The 14,484-nt window shown below is 42.6% G+C and overlaps 1 protein-coding gene across 1 annotated transcript; it reads left to right on the top strand.

Annotated features, from left to right (window-relative positions):
• The first annotated feature begins 583 nt into the window (after positions 1-583).
• On the top strand, positions 584-14,418 carry bace2 (beta-secretase 2). Its single transcript, XM_085245508.1, has 9 exons — positions 584-980; positions 5,373-5,461; positions 5,593-5,809; positions 7,505-7,636; positions 8,758-8,892; positions 9,205-9,306; positions 10,936-11,085; positions 11,184-11,352; positions 12,637-14,418. The coding sequence occupies exons 1-9, from the start codon at positions 687-689 to the stop codon at positions 12,876-12,878; spliced, it is 1,530 nt and encodes a 509-aa protein (XP_085101634.1). The 5' UTR covers positions 584-686; the 3' UTR covers positions 12,879-14,418.
• The last annotated feature ends 66 nt before the right edge of the window (positions 14,419-14,484 follow it).

The following is a 14,484-nucleotide window of genomic DNA, read 5'->3' as shown; positions in this document are numbered from 1 at the left end:
ATCACATCACTCAGCCTGATACCAGGAGTAAAGGATGTGGTAAAAACCTACAGCTCGGCAACTGCGCCTTCAAAATAAACCACTATTCGACTGGCTTTGAATTAGATGAGACACAAATGTCTTTACATCTGTCTAATAATAAACCCCTATTAGAGTCGCTATGAATTAAGAGAGACAGAAAACCTTTTGGAGTTGTCTTATCTGGTGTAAAATACAAATCTGGCAAATCAAACACTGCGAATAAGGGAGCGACTGAAAGTAGCTTTTAGAAATGCAAAAATTGCATAAATCCCATTCATAATTTATCTAACTTTACCTAGCGTGTTAAACGCCTGTTTTGTGTGGCCGTTACAACAGTTACGTGTGCTTTAACTTGAAAGCAACTGCCGGAAGTTGAGTCTTCTGTTTGGGCTAGCTTGGCGCCGTCGTAAGAGTAGATGGAGGTGAAATTTCTCGCTGGAAATCGATCGACAGCGGACAGTTCAGTGTCACTCACACCGCGGAAGCATGTCACCATGTACGGTGTCTTTTTGACGGTGAAGCGGGATCGTTTCCATGATGGCGACCGCAGTACGGGCCAGTGTGAAAACTTGAGGAGAAAAGTTTGAGCACGGAACAGGAGTCTTTTTCTGAGACTTTCTCTGTTGTTACTGGCGTGATAAAAAACAAAACAACAAAAAACTAACATGGCATACTCAACTTTCGTTTCGTTTGTGGCATTTGCTTTGAGTTTGTACTTCGGAGTGTCCTATTGTTACTTTTCCATACCGCTGAAAATATACCCAGGGAAGTACAACGTCTCATCGGATGTGAATTTGACGTCTCTTCGGAGAGTAGCGTTAAAGTCTGATGGAAGCGGTCTCTCTCTGGCCTCTGATCCCACCGGTACCGTGAACTTTCTGGACATGGTGAATAATTTGCAAGGAGACTCTGGGAGAGGCTACTACATAGAAATGTCAATCGGTACTCCTGGTCAAAAGGTAATGTAGCTCCTGAGCTCCTGTCTGTTTTAACTCTTTTTTACGTTTCTCATTTAGACTTAAACGCACCACTTGTGTCAGCTTTCCACTTTAATCACTGTATTTGCGCTGTGTTGTGTGTGTTTTGTGTTTTTGTGTTTATTTGTTTTTTCCTGGATGCATTTGTAGTGTGTTTACTGTGTATGTGTGAATAGGGGCTGGTCCATCCACCATGTGATCCAGTGGTCAGAAGGTGGGCTGGGTGTGTTTGTTTTGACTCAGGGCCATGGATACCCATCTATACAGCACTGTGTATTTAAATATGCTTTTAAATGTCTGTGTAGGTCATCTTGAACGTTTGAAAAAATAAGGCAACAGACTAGATCTCTATTACCCAAGAGGCTCCTTCATTTCTTAAAAAAAAAGAAAAGAAAGAAAGAAGTCAGGTATCTAATCCCCAGTGGAAGTGGTCCTCAGGGTCCCTGATCCACTTGGTCATGTGAGTCGTCACATGAGTCAAGGTGGGAAGGGTGAAACTACTGTGAGACTTCACCCCACCACATCTTGTGACCTGTTGAGGTCACCTGATGCAAGGTGTGAGTGGAGATGAAGCCTTCATCGTAGGTGGACGATAGCTGGTGTCGTAAGCCACCACCAATGTTCAATCACTGACTCCTTTAACAGCCATATTTTTTTTTCAAGCTATTAAGTCTATACTTCAAAATATGAGGTTTAAATTTACCCCTGCAGCAGAGGGTCATGGGAAGATAAGTATGTCTAGTACATTCTTACATTTAGGCTCGCCTGGGACCACAGAGGAAGGATAATATAGCTGTGAGGGTGCTTCAGCCTCATTATAGCCTAGGGGTCTGTAGACTAAACCCCCACCACCAACACCAACACTCTTTCTCTGGCTCACATGCACTCACATGATGCTGCCTGCGAGGACCAGTGTTTCTTAGCAGGCAGCTGACAGGGATTACCAGGATCCCAGGCAGCAGAGAGCACCCCGAGAGTTGTACAAAATAGCACTTGCTCTACAGCAGGGATATTCGTTGGCTGCTATTCCCATACGGAAAAGAAATAGTAAAAACTTATATGTGATTACTCATGAAAGTGGCCACTTTCATGAGTAAATCATATAAGGCTTACATGATTTACTCATGAAAGTGGCCACTTTCGCATTACTTTCATACATTGTTTTAGTAAGTATCCAAAACATACAAGTTTCATTATATAATTTTTCAAGGGATCTTATATCTGTTTTCACACTTATATGCTTTTCATACAAGTTTCAAACAAGACAGATACAAACTTTATAATATTTATATATATCTTTTCCATATGGGTTCTTTTGGTTGCAGAACTTGGAAATGCGTACGTGTAATTTATTAGAACGTCATTTTTATACTGCTTGTTATGTAAAGCGCCTAACAAGATCATATTAATAATTGAGGAGGACTAAATCTGGGTGAGCTGGAGCTCCCGTCACTATTAAAAATACATGAGGCTTTAAGGGTGGCAGCGATTTGCCTTTGTGTTGTAAAGTAGTTGTCTTTGAATTGGAGCTTAAAGCAAAGGTGAATTATCTCATTAGTAAGTTGACCTGTTGCCCCGGGGCATCTCGAGTTAAACAGATCAGAGCTTTTAAGACTCTTGGGCAGCACATCTCAGTTTCTCAGGCTCACAGAGGCTTATCTGCGCTACCTGCCATGTCGCTGAGGATAACATTGCAGCACTTGCCAGAGTACACTTCCCACACTTCCTTATTATCAAGTCACAGCGTTGTATGCTTAATGACTTTTGTCCTAATAGAAAAGAACACTTTATAGTGTTCCCCAAAGAAGAAAATTCCCCTTTACCCTTATTACTTATCATTATTCAACAGGTAAATGTATAACAACAGATTATCAATCATAAAAGTCAGTCAGTTAAGCAAATGTCATCAATGCATTAGCACTGGAACTAAGATTACTATTCAGTTATATTCAGCATATTGGTATTTTAAATATGTTTCTCTATTGGGAGGAGTATGTATGTGTCAGTGGTGGCTCACCTTTAGAAAACATTAAATCAGAAAGGGCGCAGTCTTTATGGTGTCTTTTTATTACAGCTGTGTGTTTCCTACTTTGTCAGGAAACTTTCTGTGCAGAGAACATTCACAGAAAGTTAATGACACGTTTAGGGGTTTGGCTATTGCCATTTAGTTTTTTGTTTCTTTGTTTTTTGTTGAATTGTTCACATTTGTGTGAGATTATGGAGTGTTTTTTTTAAGGCTAGCTCGCTTGTTTAGCAGAGTGGATCCATATTGCCGCATCAAGCATTAAAACCACCTGAAAGCTGAACTTGATACAGATACCTGCTAAACAGCCATTTTTATTATTTGTTCGCGTTTAAAGTCGTTCTTCACAATTTCCAGGATGTTAATATTACGGATGTGTGAACATAATTGTAGGCTCAGACTTCTTTAATTGGTTTATGATGCACAGTAAAGATAGAGGAAGCTTCACCTCTTGATCTTCTAGTCTTTTATGTCCCTGTTCTGTCCGTAATTATAGTGAAACCTTGCCAGCAGAGAGCCATCTGCTTTGGTTCAGATTGTTTATGCGGTGGCAAAATGTCGTGTAACTCGATACTATTGAGTTATACTCTCAATATTATTCTAACTAGATGATGATGTGATTACAGGGCCGCGGTGTTCAATGAGGCACTATTCAAATCAGCCACTAATTGCGGCGTCTGTTAGCATGTGGCACACACAGGCTGAGTGTTGGCTGGAGAGCCTCACATCTGCTAATTGGTACAAACAGGTAGCAGATGCACGCTGCCTCCATGGAGCTACCGCCAATTAGACAGCGAACGCTCAACTGCAGACTGCCTCAGCAGGGGAAGAGACTTGCCTGAAGCTCTGAAGCTTGACAAAGGGAGGATAGTGTGACTAGTAAAAAGATAGGTGGTGTGGGGATAAGGAGCTGCCCTTGCTTTCCCTTCTCGCTATTCTCCTTCACCACAGGATATCAGAATTTTCCAGTCAGGCCTGTTTGACTGGTTCAGGCCTTGTGTGAGTGGCCTGCTGCCATCTGCTAAGGTGGCAGAGGAGTTTTGGATGGCACAGTGACAGTGGTGGGACAGGAGCCAGCGCAATGAGGAGGAACTGATAAGCCCGGCTCAACAGGGGTTTCCCATGGCTGAGTGAACCAGTCGATAACATGTGGTTGATAATTACAGACCTGCTTTCATAAAGGCCAAATGAACCTGAGCATGCCGGTGGGATGTCGGCTACAAGGAAATGAGTAAGAAAGTTTGCGCTCATAAGCAAACAGTGTAGCGTAATGGTCAACAATGGTCAACAAGCGTTTATCTGAAATGTAATTTAAGTAAACTATTGCCCGCTGTTGTGGTGCGCCTTAATGTAAAGGCAAACGCAACGAGGCGACAGTCGATCAGTTGTTGAAACCGCTGTTTACATTTGAACATGTCTAATGAGCTGCTCAGTTTTCATAGATTGCCACGAGTCTTTGTTGCTGATTCATCAGGTGGCGTCGGGGCATTAGGTTTATGACCCCCGCCTCGGTGGCGAATGCTTGCCAGCGAGTGTTAACATGGCCACAGCTGAAACATGAAGGTGACAGAAGTCTGCTGTTTATTTGTTCCTGTTCATTGACTCGATGCCTGGAAGACAACTTGATCTCAAGTGCTGTTAACTCGTCCCCACTGTTCACATGACACATACCAAACAACTGGTTAGGTCATACAGTCATGAAAGCAGCTTGAGGCTGTCGTGTTTGACTCTCAGATCACACATTCAGTGAACACTTACGTCCGAGGTGCATTGTTAATGACGAAGACCTTTCACACCAGTTTGTCCAACACTAGAACTGAACCAAAAGTAGTGCCGTTGCAGCTTCATGTGTATCATTTCCTCTCGTGTGTGCTGCTAAAATAATGTTTACAGACGTTATTAAAAATGTGTAATTAATTTTAGCTGCAACCAAGCTGCGTTTTCTTCCTCCAGAGAAAATGTCCATTTACGGTTCTATATGAATCTTTCAGATGGGCACGAAACGCCCCTAAAAGAGATATAACCTTCTTTATGTTCGGCTATTTTTATGGCCCATTTCCCTTTCATTGTTTCCTTGAGAACTGTCGTGTAATTTACCTTTTGTGTTTTCATGCTGTGGGGAAATTTCTCACATCTATCTTTCTCCCTTCTCCTCTAATCATATCTGCAAACAAACTTTAATGTCTTTTTAAAGCTTAAAGGCTTGTGAATGCATCCCACTGTGCTTAGCTGTCATTCTTTTCTTTTTTTTCTTTTTTACCATGTGATTCTGGGGCCATGTAAGTGGGGGGAGGGGGGGTAACAGATAGCTGGAGTGATTGTTAAAACAAACTGTGCCTTCTGTTTTCCAGCTGAACATCCTGGTGGATACGGGTAGCAGTAACTTTGCCGTGGCTGCAGCTCCACACCAATTTATTACTCATTACTTCAACACTGCACTGTGAGTGGCTGGAATACTGCCTGCTTGCATTTTGTAATAACTGTAGTATAACATAGTAAATACATTCAGTTTTTGTTATATATAGCTTTGTAACTGTTTACATATTCTGTTTTCTTTTCTCCTGCTTTTAGTTCCAGTACCTACCGTTCAACCGGTCGCACTGTAGCTGTAAGGTACACCCAAGGCAACTGGGAAGGTGAGCTGGGAATAGACAGCGTCTCTATTCCCAGAGGCCCAAACGGGACCATCAACATCAACATCGCCGCCATCCTGTCTTCTGATGGCTTCTTCCTCCCTGGGATCAACTGGCAAGGCATCCTGGGATTGGCCTATCCTGTGCTGGCACGGGTACGGGAGATACTCATTTACAAGTTTGCGTAAAGTTATTAAGCAAAGTCATTGATTTCTGCCCAGTGTGACATTAACTAGTAAGAAGCTGTTTTACACTCTAATGAAAACAAAGACGACACAGACGTTTTGGCGCACTCATATGTGAATTGTGAAAAAAATGGGGATTTGATTTATTTCATTTGTGTTCTGTTCAACCGTTTTCTTACACTTGTCCAATTCAGGGTTGTGGGGGCCTGGAGCCACTGTCATAGGGTGAAAGGCGTGGTATACTAGACAGATTGCCAGTCTATCACAGGATTAACAGAGAGACACATTCAGGTCTACAGCCATATAAAAATCGCCAGCTAACCTAACATGTATATCTTTGGACAGTGGGGAAAACAAAACAAAGTACCAGCTGGTGGATTTGAACCCAGGACCTTCTTGCTGTGAGGCAACAGTGCTACCAAAAGCACCACCGAAGTGACTATAAAAGCATTGATTACTAAAATAACATAACTAATTATATTGAGTGAATCCTCAGAGCTTGTCCGGACAGGCAACGTCATTCTCACTTACATGCCTCCCACTCCTCACATCACATATCAAACACCCTTCCAATTTAGCAGTCTACTTAAGCTGCAAATCCTCTGACTGCTGCCCTGAGTCACTGCTGTTTTAACCCCTGGAACAGCCCCAGCATCCACCTGTGTTCTCCGTGGGATATTTGCTCCTTACTCGTCAATTTCTTGGTGTGTCATATTTGCAGAATGTCATTTTTGGAGCACAAACACCATACTCTGGTTGAATTCTGTTTCTGTATGAATCGTTGCAAAATGATTTGGCTAATTAAAGCGCTGTTTTCCATGTATGTGGAATTAAACACAAACCTAAGGATGAGAGCAGAAGGAGGAAGCAAAACCTGAGAAAATGTGAACATGCAGGTTTCACAATGTGACAGCATTGCATGGCTTCCTGCTCGCCTCCATTTCTGTTAAACCACTGAATAACTTTGCGGTCTAATCTTATCTGAATGTCGTCATCCACTTTTCACATGAAAGAAGAAAACTTGTTTGTGATATAATTACAGGAGTGTGTGTTTTTCTTATAAAATGATGGGGTGAGGTTATGTTGTTGCTGTATTTTGTCATCTCTTACTTCCATCTCCCCTTATACCATAGATGTGAATTAATCAGTTTTCTTTTTTCAAAAGAAGAGCTAAATCAAGGTGCTTTACCCAGTGTCAGCTTTTTTTAACAGATTAATCTCGTCTTAATGGAGCGTTAAAGACGTCAGCGCAAACTGCACAATACGTACCTTCATTCTGCGCTGACTGCAACAACCTTTGGGATCAAATGTCAGTGATTGTGGAGCCGATACGCTTACACTGACCACTTTGTGCTATTGGCGACTCCTGAGTGCTGAGGTTGAACTTTCTTCCAGGCTGTTTGTCATGCATGACATGGTGACACTGTGGAGGAAAACAGGAGTGAACATATCACAGTCCAAACTGATGATACACCGCTGTCACATAAAAACACATTTCAGCATTTCCATTCAATAGAGCTGATGTTTGAGGTGATTGATTTTCTACGATGTTGTGTGTGAAGCTTTTACAATCTGTGTAGTTACACAAGCTAAAGGTATGAAACGCAAGTGTAAAGGTTTCACTCGATCAACATTATTTAACACCGTCTCGTGTGTCTCCACCAGCCTGACTCGTCCGTGGAGCCCTTCTTCAACTCCGTGGTGAGACAGCTGGGAATTCCTGACGTCTTTTCCCTCCAGATGTGTGGTGCTGGACTGTCAGCCGGCAGCGAAACAGACACTACGGGCGGCAGTCTTGTGAGTAGTCAGAAGTAACACCCCAAGGAGGAGTTTGATTAGATAAAAACATTGGTTTTAAACAGTCTTTATATTTTGGATCTCTGTCTGAGATTTTGATAGCTTGTGTGTGTGACCAGCACCTTTTTATAAACGTCATAGCTGATGTCCTTCATGTCACTGTGTTTCCACATTGGAAGGCCTTTCTACTTTGACTGGAGCTAATTAAGCTAAGATAGCATCCTGCTGAGAGCAAGTCTGTCGCCGTAATACTTTCGACCTTGGTGCCTCGCTCACCGCATCTCCATCATGTGACCCGCTGGTGCAGACAGATGGATAAGATAGCAGGGTGCTTGTGCGTGTATGTGTGTTTATTGACTGTGGTCTGTCAGAGTGTGGGCACGGGGATAAACATTTGCTAGAGTGTATTCTTGTTGGATATTTAATGTGGCACACTTGACCTGGTGATGATTGTGTGGTTTTATTCCTTCACAGTGGTGAAAGTTTCTGCCCGAACATCCACTAAGAATGTTTTAGGCCACAAGTCATATGCTAAAAATTAGAGATTCTCACACAAGTCAGATACAACGATGAAGCAACAACATTATATATCAAAGAGGTCAAAGGTCACAGGGATATCACAACGTTCTGTGAAGCACTTCTGACTAATATTGATTAGGATATTAAGTAGATCTAACTGTATCGATATTTGTAACAGCTGATTTAAAAAAGGTAAAAAGGGAGACGGTGGAAACACCATAGTTTTTCCACCACATGGCTCTCTGCCACTCCCTCTGTTAGCAACATGTTTGGAATGCCACAAACAAAAGCCGAGCAGAGCGTGAATGAGTACATAATAACTATCATAATGCACAAATAAGTACACATAACAAATGTTATGGAAATCTGTTGTTTGTGTTTTGAGTGTTTGGGAAAAAAAACAATTGGCCGATATGTCAGAATTAGATCACTAAGTATCGGTATTTATCTGTCTTAAGAATCCTATTCCTATCAGGCTCTAATTTTAAGTTTAGTTAGATACTGAAGTGGTGAAGCTAAACAGATATGTAAACTGCAACTTAGCTGATTTACTGAGGCAAAAAAAATAAAAGGCAGTAATTCTGGTTATCTTCTTCTCTTAGATAATGGGTGGGGCTGAACCAAGTCTGTATCGAGGCTCAGTGTGGTACACCCCTATAATAGAAGAGTGGTACTACCAGGTGGAGGTGTTGAAGCTGGAGGTGGGAGACCAGAATCTGAATCTGGACTGCAGAGAGGTAAAACTTCACGGTCTGAATCGCTTCTCTCACTGTCTGATCCTAACTCCACACTGCACTATTTCAAAGTGAACTGTAGCTTTGACTTGGAAGTTGACTCACAGCACTTGATTAACTTGCTGTGTCAAGGTTAAAACACTGAAATGTAAGAGAAGCTGAGTAGGAGTGCTGCAGAGCAGTGTAATCCAGTTTGTCTGCTTGTGAAAGAACTTCCTCATTTTATATTCTTTTGTTTGCTCAAGGTCTTCCATAGGAGTCCGTTGCAGCGAGAACAAACCCTACCGCACGTCACTCTTTCTCTCTTTCTTTCAGTATAACATGGATAAAGCTATAGTCGACAGTGGGACGACTCTGCTGCGACTTCCTGTCAACGTCTTCAATGCATTGGTAGAAGCCATCATACGCAGCTCTCTGGTATGCTGCCTCCGCTCCACAGACAATGATGAAACATGTTGTCAGAGCAAAGATATGCAGGGGAGAATAGCACACACTCACTGTTCAAGGACGTAGTAGCTTTAAGTGGAGGGATCGAGGGTTTTTTTTCCTGTTGTTTGTGTGTGTGTGTGTGTGTGTGTGTGTGTGTGTGTGTGTGTGTGTGTGTGTGTGTGTGTGTGTGTGTGTGTGTGTGTGTGTGTGTGTGTGTGTGTGTGTGTGTGTGTGTGTGTGTGTGTGCGCGCGTGCGCTCCATGCCTTTGTTTATTTACCATTAGGCTTTGCACATTTCTCACCTTTTTGGAACTGCACACAAACAGTTCCCAAGGTTAATTTGAACTTGGAGGCAACATTTTCAATTAAAGCAGCCACATCCTTGCAGATGAATACATCCATCCATCCATCCATCTTCATCCGCTTTATCCGGGGCCGGGTCGCGGGGGCAGCAGCCTAAGCAAAGAGGCCCAGACCTCCCTCTCCCCAGCCACCTCCTCCAGCTTATCCGGGGGAATACCAAGGCGCTCCCAGGCCAGCTGAGAGATATAATCTCTCCAGCGTGTCCTGGGTCTGCACCCTTTTCCGGCTGAGAACCATGGCCTCAGATTTGGAGGTGCTGATCCTCATTCCCGCTGCTTCACACTCGGCTGCGAACCGTTCCAGTGCGAGCTGGAGGCCCTCACCCGATGAAGCCAACAGAACCACATCATCTGCAAAAATCAGAGATGAGATTCTGAGGCCACCAAAGCGAAAGCCCTCCGCCACTTGGCTGCGCCTAGAAATCCTGTCCATAAAAATTATGAACAGAACCGGAGACAAAGGGCAGCCCTGGCGGAGCCCATCACCCACCAGGAACGAGTCCGACTTATTGCCGGCAATGCGAACCAAGCTCTTGCAACGGTTGTATAGGGATCGAATGGCCCGTAGCAATGGGCCAGACACCCCATATTCCCGCAACACCTCCCATGCTATCGTGCATAGATGGAGCGCTTTAGGTTGAAGTTGTAAAATGTTGCTTTTTTTGTTTCTTTCTTTGTTTTTTTGTTTGTGTGTGTCAGCCGGTACATAAAGGTACATAAAGTGCATGAGGCAGTTAAACAACTCCTTGGTGGCAGAGCCCCTGGTGTTGATGAGGTCCGCCCCGAGTTCCTGAAGGCTCTGGACGTTGTAGGGCTGTCCTGGTTGACACGCCTCTGCAATGTTGCGTGGAGATCAGGGGCAGTACCTGTGGACTGGCAGACCAGGGTGGTGGTCCCCATCTTTAAGAAGGGGGACCGGAGGGTGTGTTCCAACTACAGGGGGATCACACTCCTCAGCCTCCCTGGGAAAGTCTATGCCAGGGTGCTGGAAAGGAGAGTTCGTCCGTTAGTCGAACCTCGGATACAGGAGGAACAATGCGGTTTTCGTCCAGATGAATACAAAGTAGGAAAATGAAAGCAGAACATCAAAACTTGTTTTGGTGCTATGTTGACCTTCTTTTTCTGTCTTTATCCTTTTTATCCTTCGCACTGTCTCTTTTCTGTCTCTGTCAATTTCTTACTGTGACTGTCTTATTTTCTTTTTCTCTTTCCTCCTGTGTTTTTTTTTTTTTTGTTGTTTTTGTTTTTAATTCAGATCGAGGAGTTTTCTTCAGGGTTCTGGGAAGGCACCAAGTTAGCATGTTGGATGAAGGGAGAGAACCCCTGGAGGTTTTTCCCTAAGCTGTCCATCTACCTGAGGGCCACGAACACCAGCGAGTCGTTCCGCGTCACCATTCTGCCTCAGGTGCCAGGCACATATATAATCATATAATCATTCCTTCTCTAGAGCTTCCATCAAACAAAGACAAACTCATCTCATCCTCATTTCTTGTCATCTCACAGCTTTACATCCAGCCAATCACGGACGTTGACGGCACGCTGGACTGCTTCCGTTTCGGGGTGTCGTCGTCAACAAATGGCATGGTGATCGGCGCCACTGTTATGGAAGGCTTCTACGTAGTGTTTGACCGCACTCAGCGGAGACTGGGCTTCGCACTCAGCAGCTGTGCAGGTCAGGGTTCATACTGGTGCCACTTACTGCAGTTACATGTCTGTAAATATTTCGCTTTTTATGAGAAACTACAGCAGAAATCCTAAAGTACAGAGTAAACCAGACATCAGCTAATGATAACTTACTGACAGGCAAAGTCCTAAAGTCAGCCACTTTCAGGCTCCCTGACCAAGAGCTCAACACAGTGTCCTGTTCACTGAGATCTAAACGTCAAAGGTTAAGCCTTCAGTGGCACTTCCTCATAGTTCTGTGGAAAAATGAACTTTGGCCAAGCCTCCCTCCCTAATACTAAAGTACAAAGTTCATTTTTGTTGTGTACTGAGCAAACACTTTTTGCTCAGGTTGGAGGCTTGTGACAGCATTTAATGTCTAAGCAGGGCAGGTAAAATAAATAAGAAAGTTAAATGCCATTGTTTAAAAAAAAATGATGCCTGAGCCCGTCATCGAAGACTACGAGCAGCAGTGTGCTTGATTAAAAAGCTGGGATAAAGTCTGGAGCCTGGCTGTTTAATGCTCTGTATGTGAGAACAAGAATTTCAAGACATCCTGAAGCCAATGTAAGATTATAAAATAGGAGTGACGTGAGCTCGCTTGCTGCAATGTGTTAATGGTCTGTGTCATTTGGAGGCATGAAAGAGATCATTTATCTAAGCAGGTAAACAAGGCAATAATTGTGCATGAATAATTTCTTCCAGTTCCACCAAATTCAATTTAATTTTATTTTTATGGGCTAAATCACAACAACAGGAACCCTCAAAACGTTTTATATTGTAAGGTAAAGACTACAATAATACACCGAAAATCTCAGCAATCAGATGACCCCATTTGAGCAAGCTCTTGGTGACAGTGGCAAGGAAAAACTCCCCTTTAACAGGACGTAAACGTCAAGCAGAACCAGGAGGGCAGCCATCGGCCATGACCGGTCGGCCAAAGAGACCATATTTAGCAATTTCTAAATGTTCCTTAAACGAGGAAAAACAGGAATGAAAAATAGATTTTGCACACTTTTAAAAGCAACAGTTGTTCAGTTAAATGTTTAAATGTTTAAAACGTTCATTTGCTCATTGTCAAGATAGCCTCAGCTAGCTCTCAGTCCAGCAAAAGTTCTCTTCACCTGTCTTTCCAGCTTTTCTCAAACATTAGCTCACAGTCACAGGTTAACTCTTTTTATTTGGCACTTGTTAAATTTGTATTGAATGAGGGCGTATGAGTGATGCTAACTTAATGCTGCTTTTTTGGTTTAATGAGATCATGTTATAAGACCTCTCTCATACGTCACTGCAGTGAGCGATGGGGTGGCTCTGTCAGAGATCGAGGGACCCTTCTCTGCAGCGGACGTGGCGGCCGACTGCTCTGGCGGCCCACTGAAGGAGCCTCTTGTGTGGATGATATCTTACGCCCTGATGGCAGTCTGCGCGTTGGCCCTCCTCATCCTGCTGCTCATGCTCATCCTGCCCTGCAGATGCGGAAACCGGAACGGTGAGATCACAGACGAGTCCTCGCTGGTACGACACCGCATCAAATGACTGAGAGGGCAAAGTAGAGCAAACCCGGGGAAGGGACAGTCGGACAGTGAGCAGAGCGCCTCCACGAGAGGCTGCACCGACCAATGACACTCGACTTAGGATTTTTAGACTGGACTCATCAGCTTGGCCCACAGAGGCAGTCGCACAGACAGATCAACTGCCTCTGAAAGGGAAAAATCCCCAGAACAATTCTTTAAAAAAACAGCTGTTGGTGGTGAATTTGTATTTTCTTGTTGGTTTTTTTGTGGTCGTGGCCTCTCTTTGACGATGATAGTTTGCTAATGTTATGCTTATGTTGCCTTAATCTACCTACACAGGCTGGTGGAGGCACTCAAATCATAACTGGGCTTGTTCTAATTAAAACTGCTAAAGGTATTCTGAGAAATCTAGAACTTCAATAACACTAGAAGATTAAAATTAAAATTATTAAAGCAGTTAATAAGTATACACACACTAACCATCACAGCAGAAATCAAAGAACAGCTCAGCAGTGCAGACAATCACAGCACATCCAGAAGGAAGGATAATAACACTGATATCATCTCCATGCAAAAGGTGTTTTCTAGGTTTCTAAGCCTTATAAACCAAAAGTGCCTTTGTTTTTGGTTTTTTTGGGGGGGGGGGTTCAATCTAATGCCAACAACGGGATCTATTTCTTGGATCTATTTTGAAGTTTTCCACTCGTCTGTGGAGTCAAATGATTACCCAGAGATATTACATAAAAAATAAACTAATTAAAGTAAAGCTGCTCACTGGTAATAGGAAGAATATGAAAAGTTAGACTTGTGTTTACAGCGCCTGTAGTGCCTTTGTGGTCTCGGCTCTCTGCTAGAACAGTATCAGCAGTTTGGGACTTACTCTGCTGAATTGCACTTCCAAAGTCGATCAAAGTGTTATATAAAACGAAAGATCAATATTTCTCCTTCTGTAATGTAGTTTATTATTTTAATGTAGCTATACCCATTCTGTATACCCTCAGCTTTATATTTAAGTCTCTTTGAATGTGATTGTATCATCATCATCATTATTATTATTATTATTATTATTATTATTATTATCATTATTATTATTGTTGTAATTATAATTATTCCAGATCTTTGCTTTCTGAGACTAGAATTCAAAGGGTGTTTATACTGCACATTTTATACAAATCATATACAGAAACACTTCAGCATTGATTTCCTTTGTTACTTGTGAGCTTCAGTTAACGTTCTAGCAAAGCAGACATTCCTGTTAGCAGTAAAAAAGAGATAAAGAATCAACTTATTGAATGTCATTTTGCAGTCTGTTCGCACCAGTGAAATAAGGTCCAAACACAGTCCACAGAAGATGCTGCGCCACAGTTCAGCCTCATTCAGCTTCCTGTAATCTGACCCAAGCTGCACTAACATGTCGGAAAAAATGTCAATTTGTAAGACTGTTTCACTGAAAGCACACTTGAATCTAAAACTGCTCGCTTATTTATGAGTGTATTTTTTCTGTGCCAAAAATTGTAAACTGTGTTGTAAATAAAACAACTTGTGACAAATCAAAGACATAATCGTTTTTAAATCATTTTTATTTCTTTTTGGATGAGAAATACAACAAAATAAAATGTACTTAAATG

This window comes from Mchenga conophoros, linkage group LG14, assembly GCF_057382185.1.
Source record: "Mchenga conophoros isolate Kocher_MC1m ecotype Shallow Benthic linkage group LG14, M_conophoros_male_GT1.1, whole genome shotgun sequence".
NCBI classification, from domain to species: domain Eukaryota; kingdom Metazoa; phylum Chordata; class Actinopteri; order Cichliformes; family Cichlidae; genus Mchenga; species Mchenga conophoros.
This window is presented reverse-complemented; position numbering and strand designations above follow the sequence as displayed.

What these genes read in the sequence shown, in the direction of transcription:
- bace2 (XM_085245508.1), top strand. Translation starts at nt 687, where the DNA reads ATGGCATACTCAACTTTCGTTTCGTTTGTGGCATTTGCTTTGAGTTTG. An exon ending in ACACTACGGGCGGCAGTCTT is followed by an intron (nt 7,637 to 8,757) that starts GTGAGTAGTCAG and finishes TTCTTCTCTTAG; the next exon opens with ATAATGGGTGGGGCTGAACC. An exon ending in GCGTCACCATTCTGCCTCAG is followed by an intron (nt 11,086 to 11,183) that starts GTGCCAGGCACA and finishes GTCATCTCACAG; the next exon opens with CTTTACATCCAGCCAATCAC.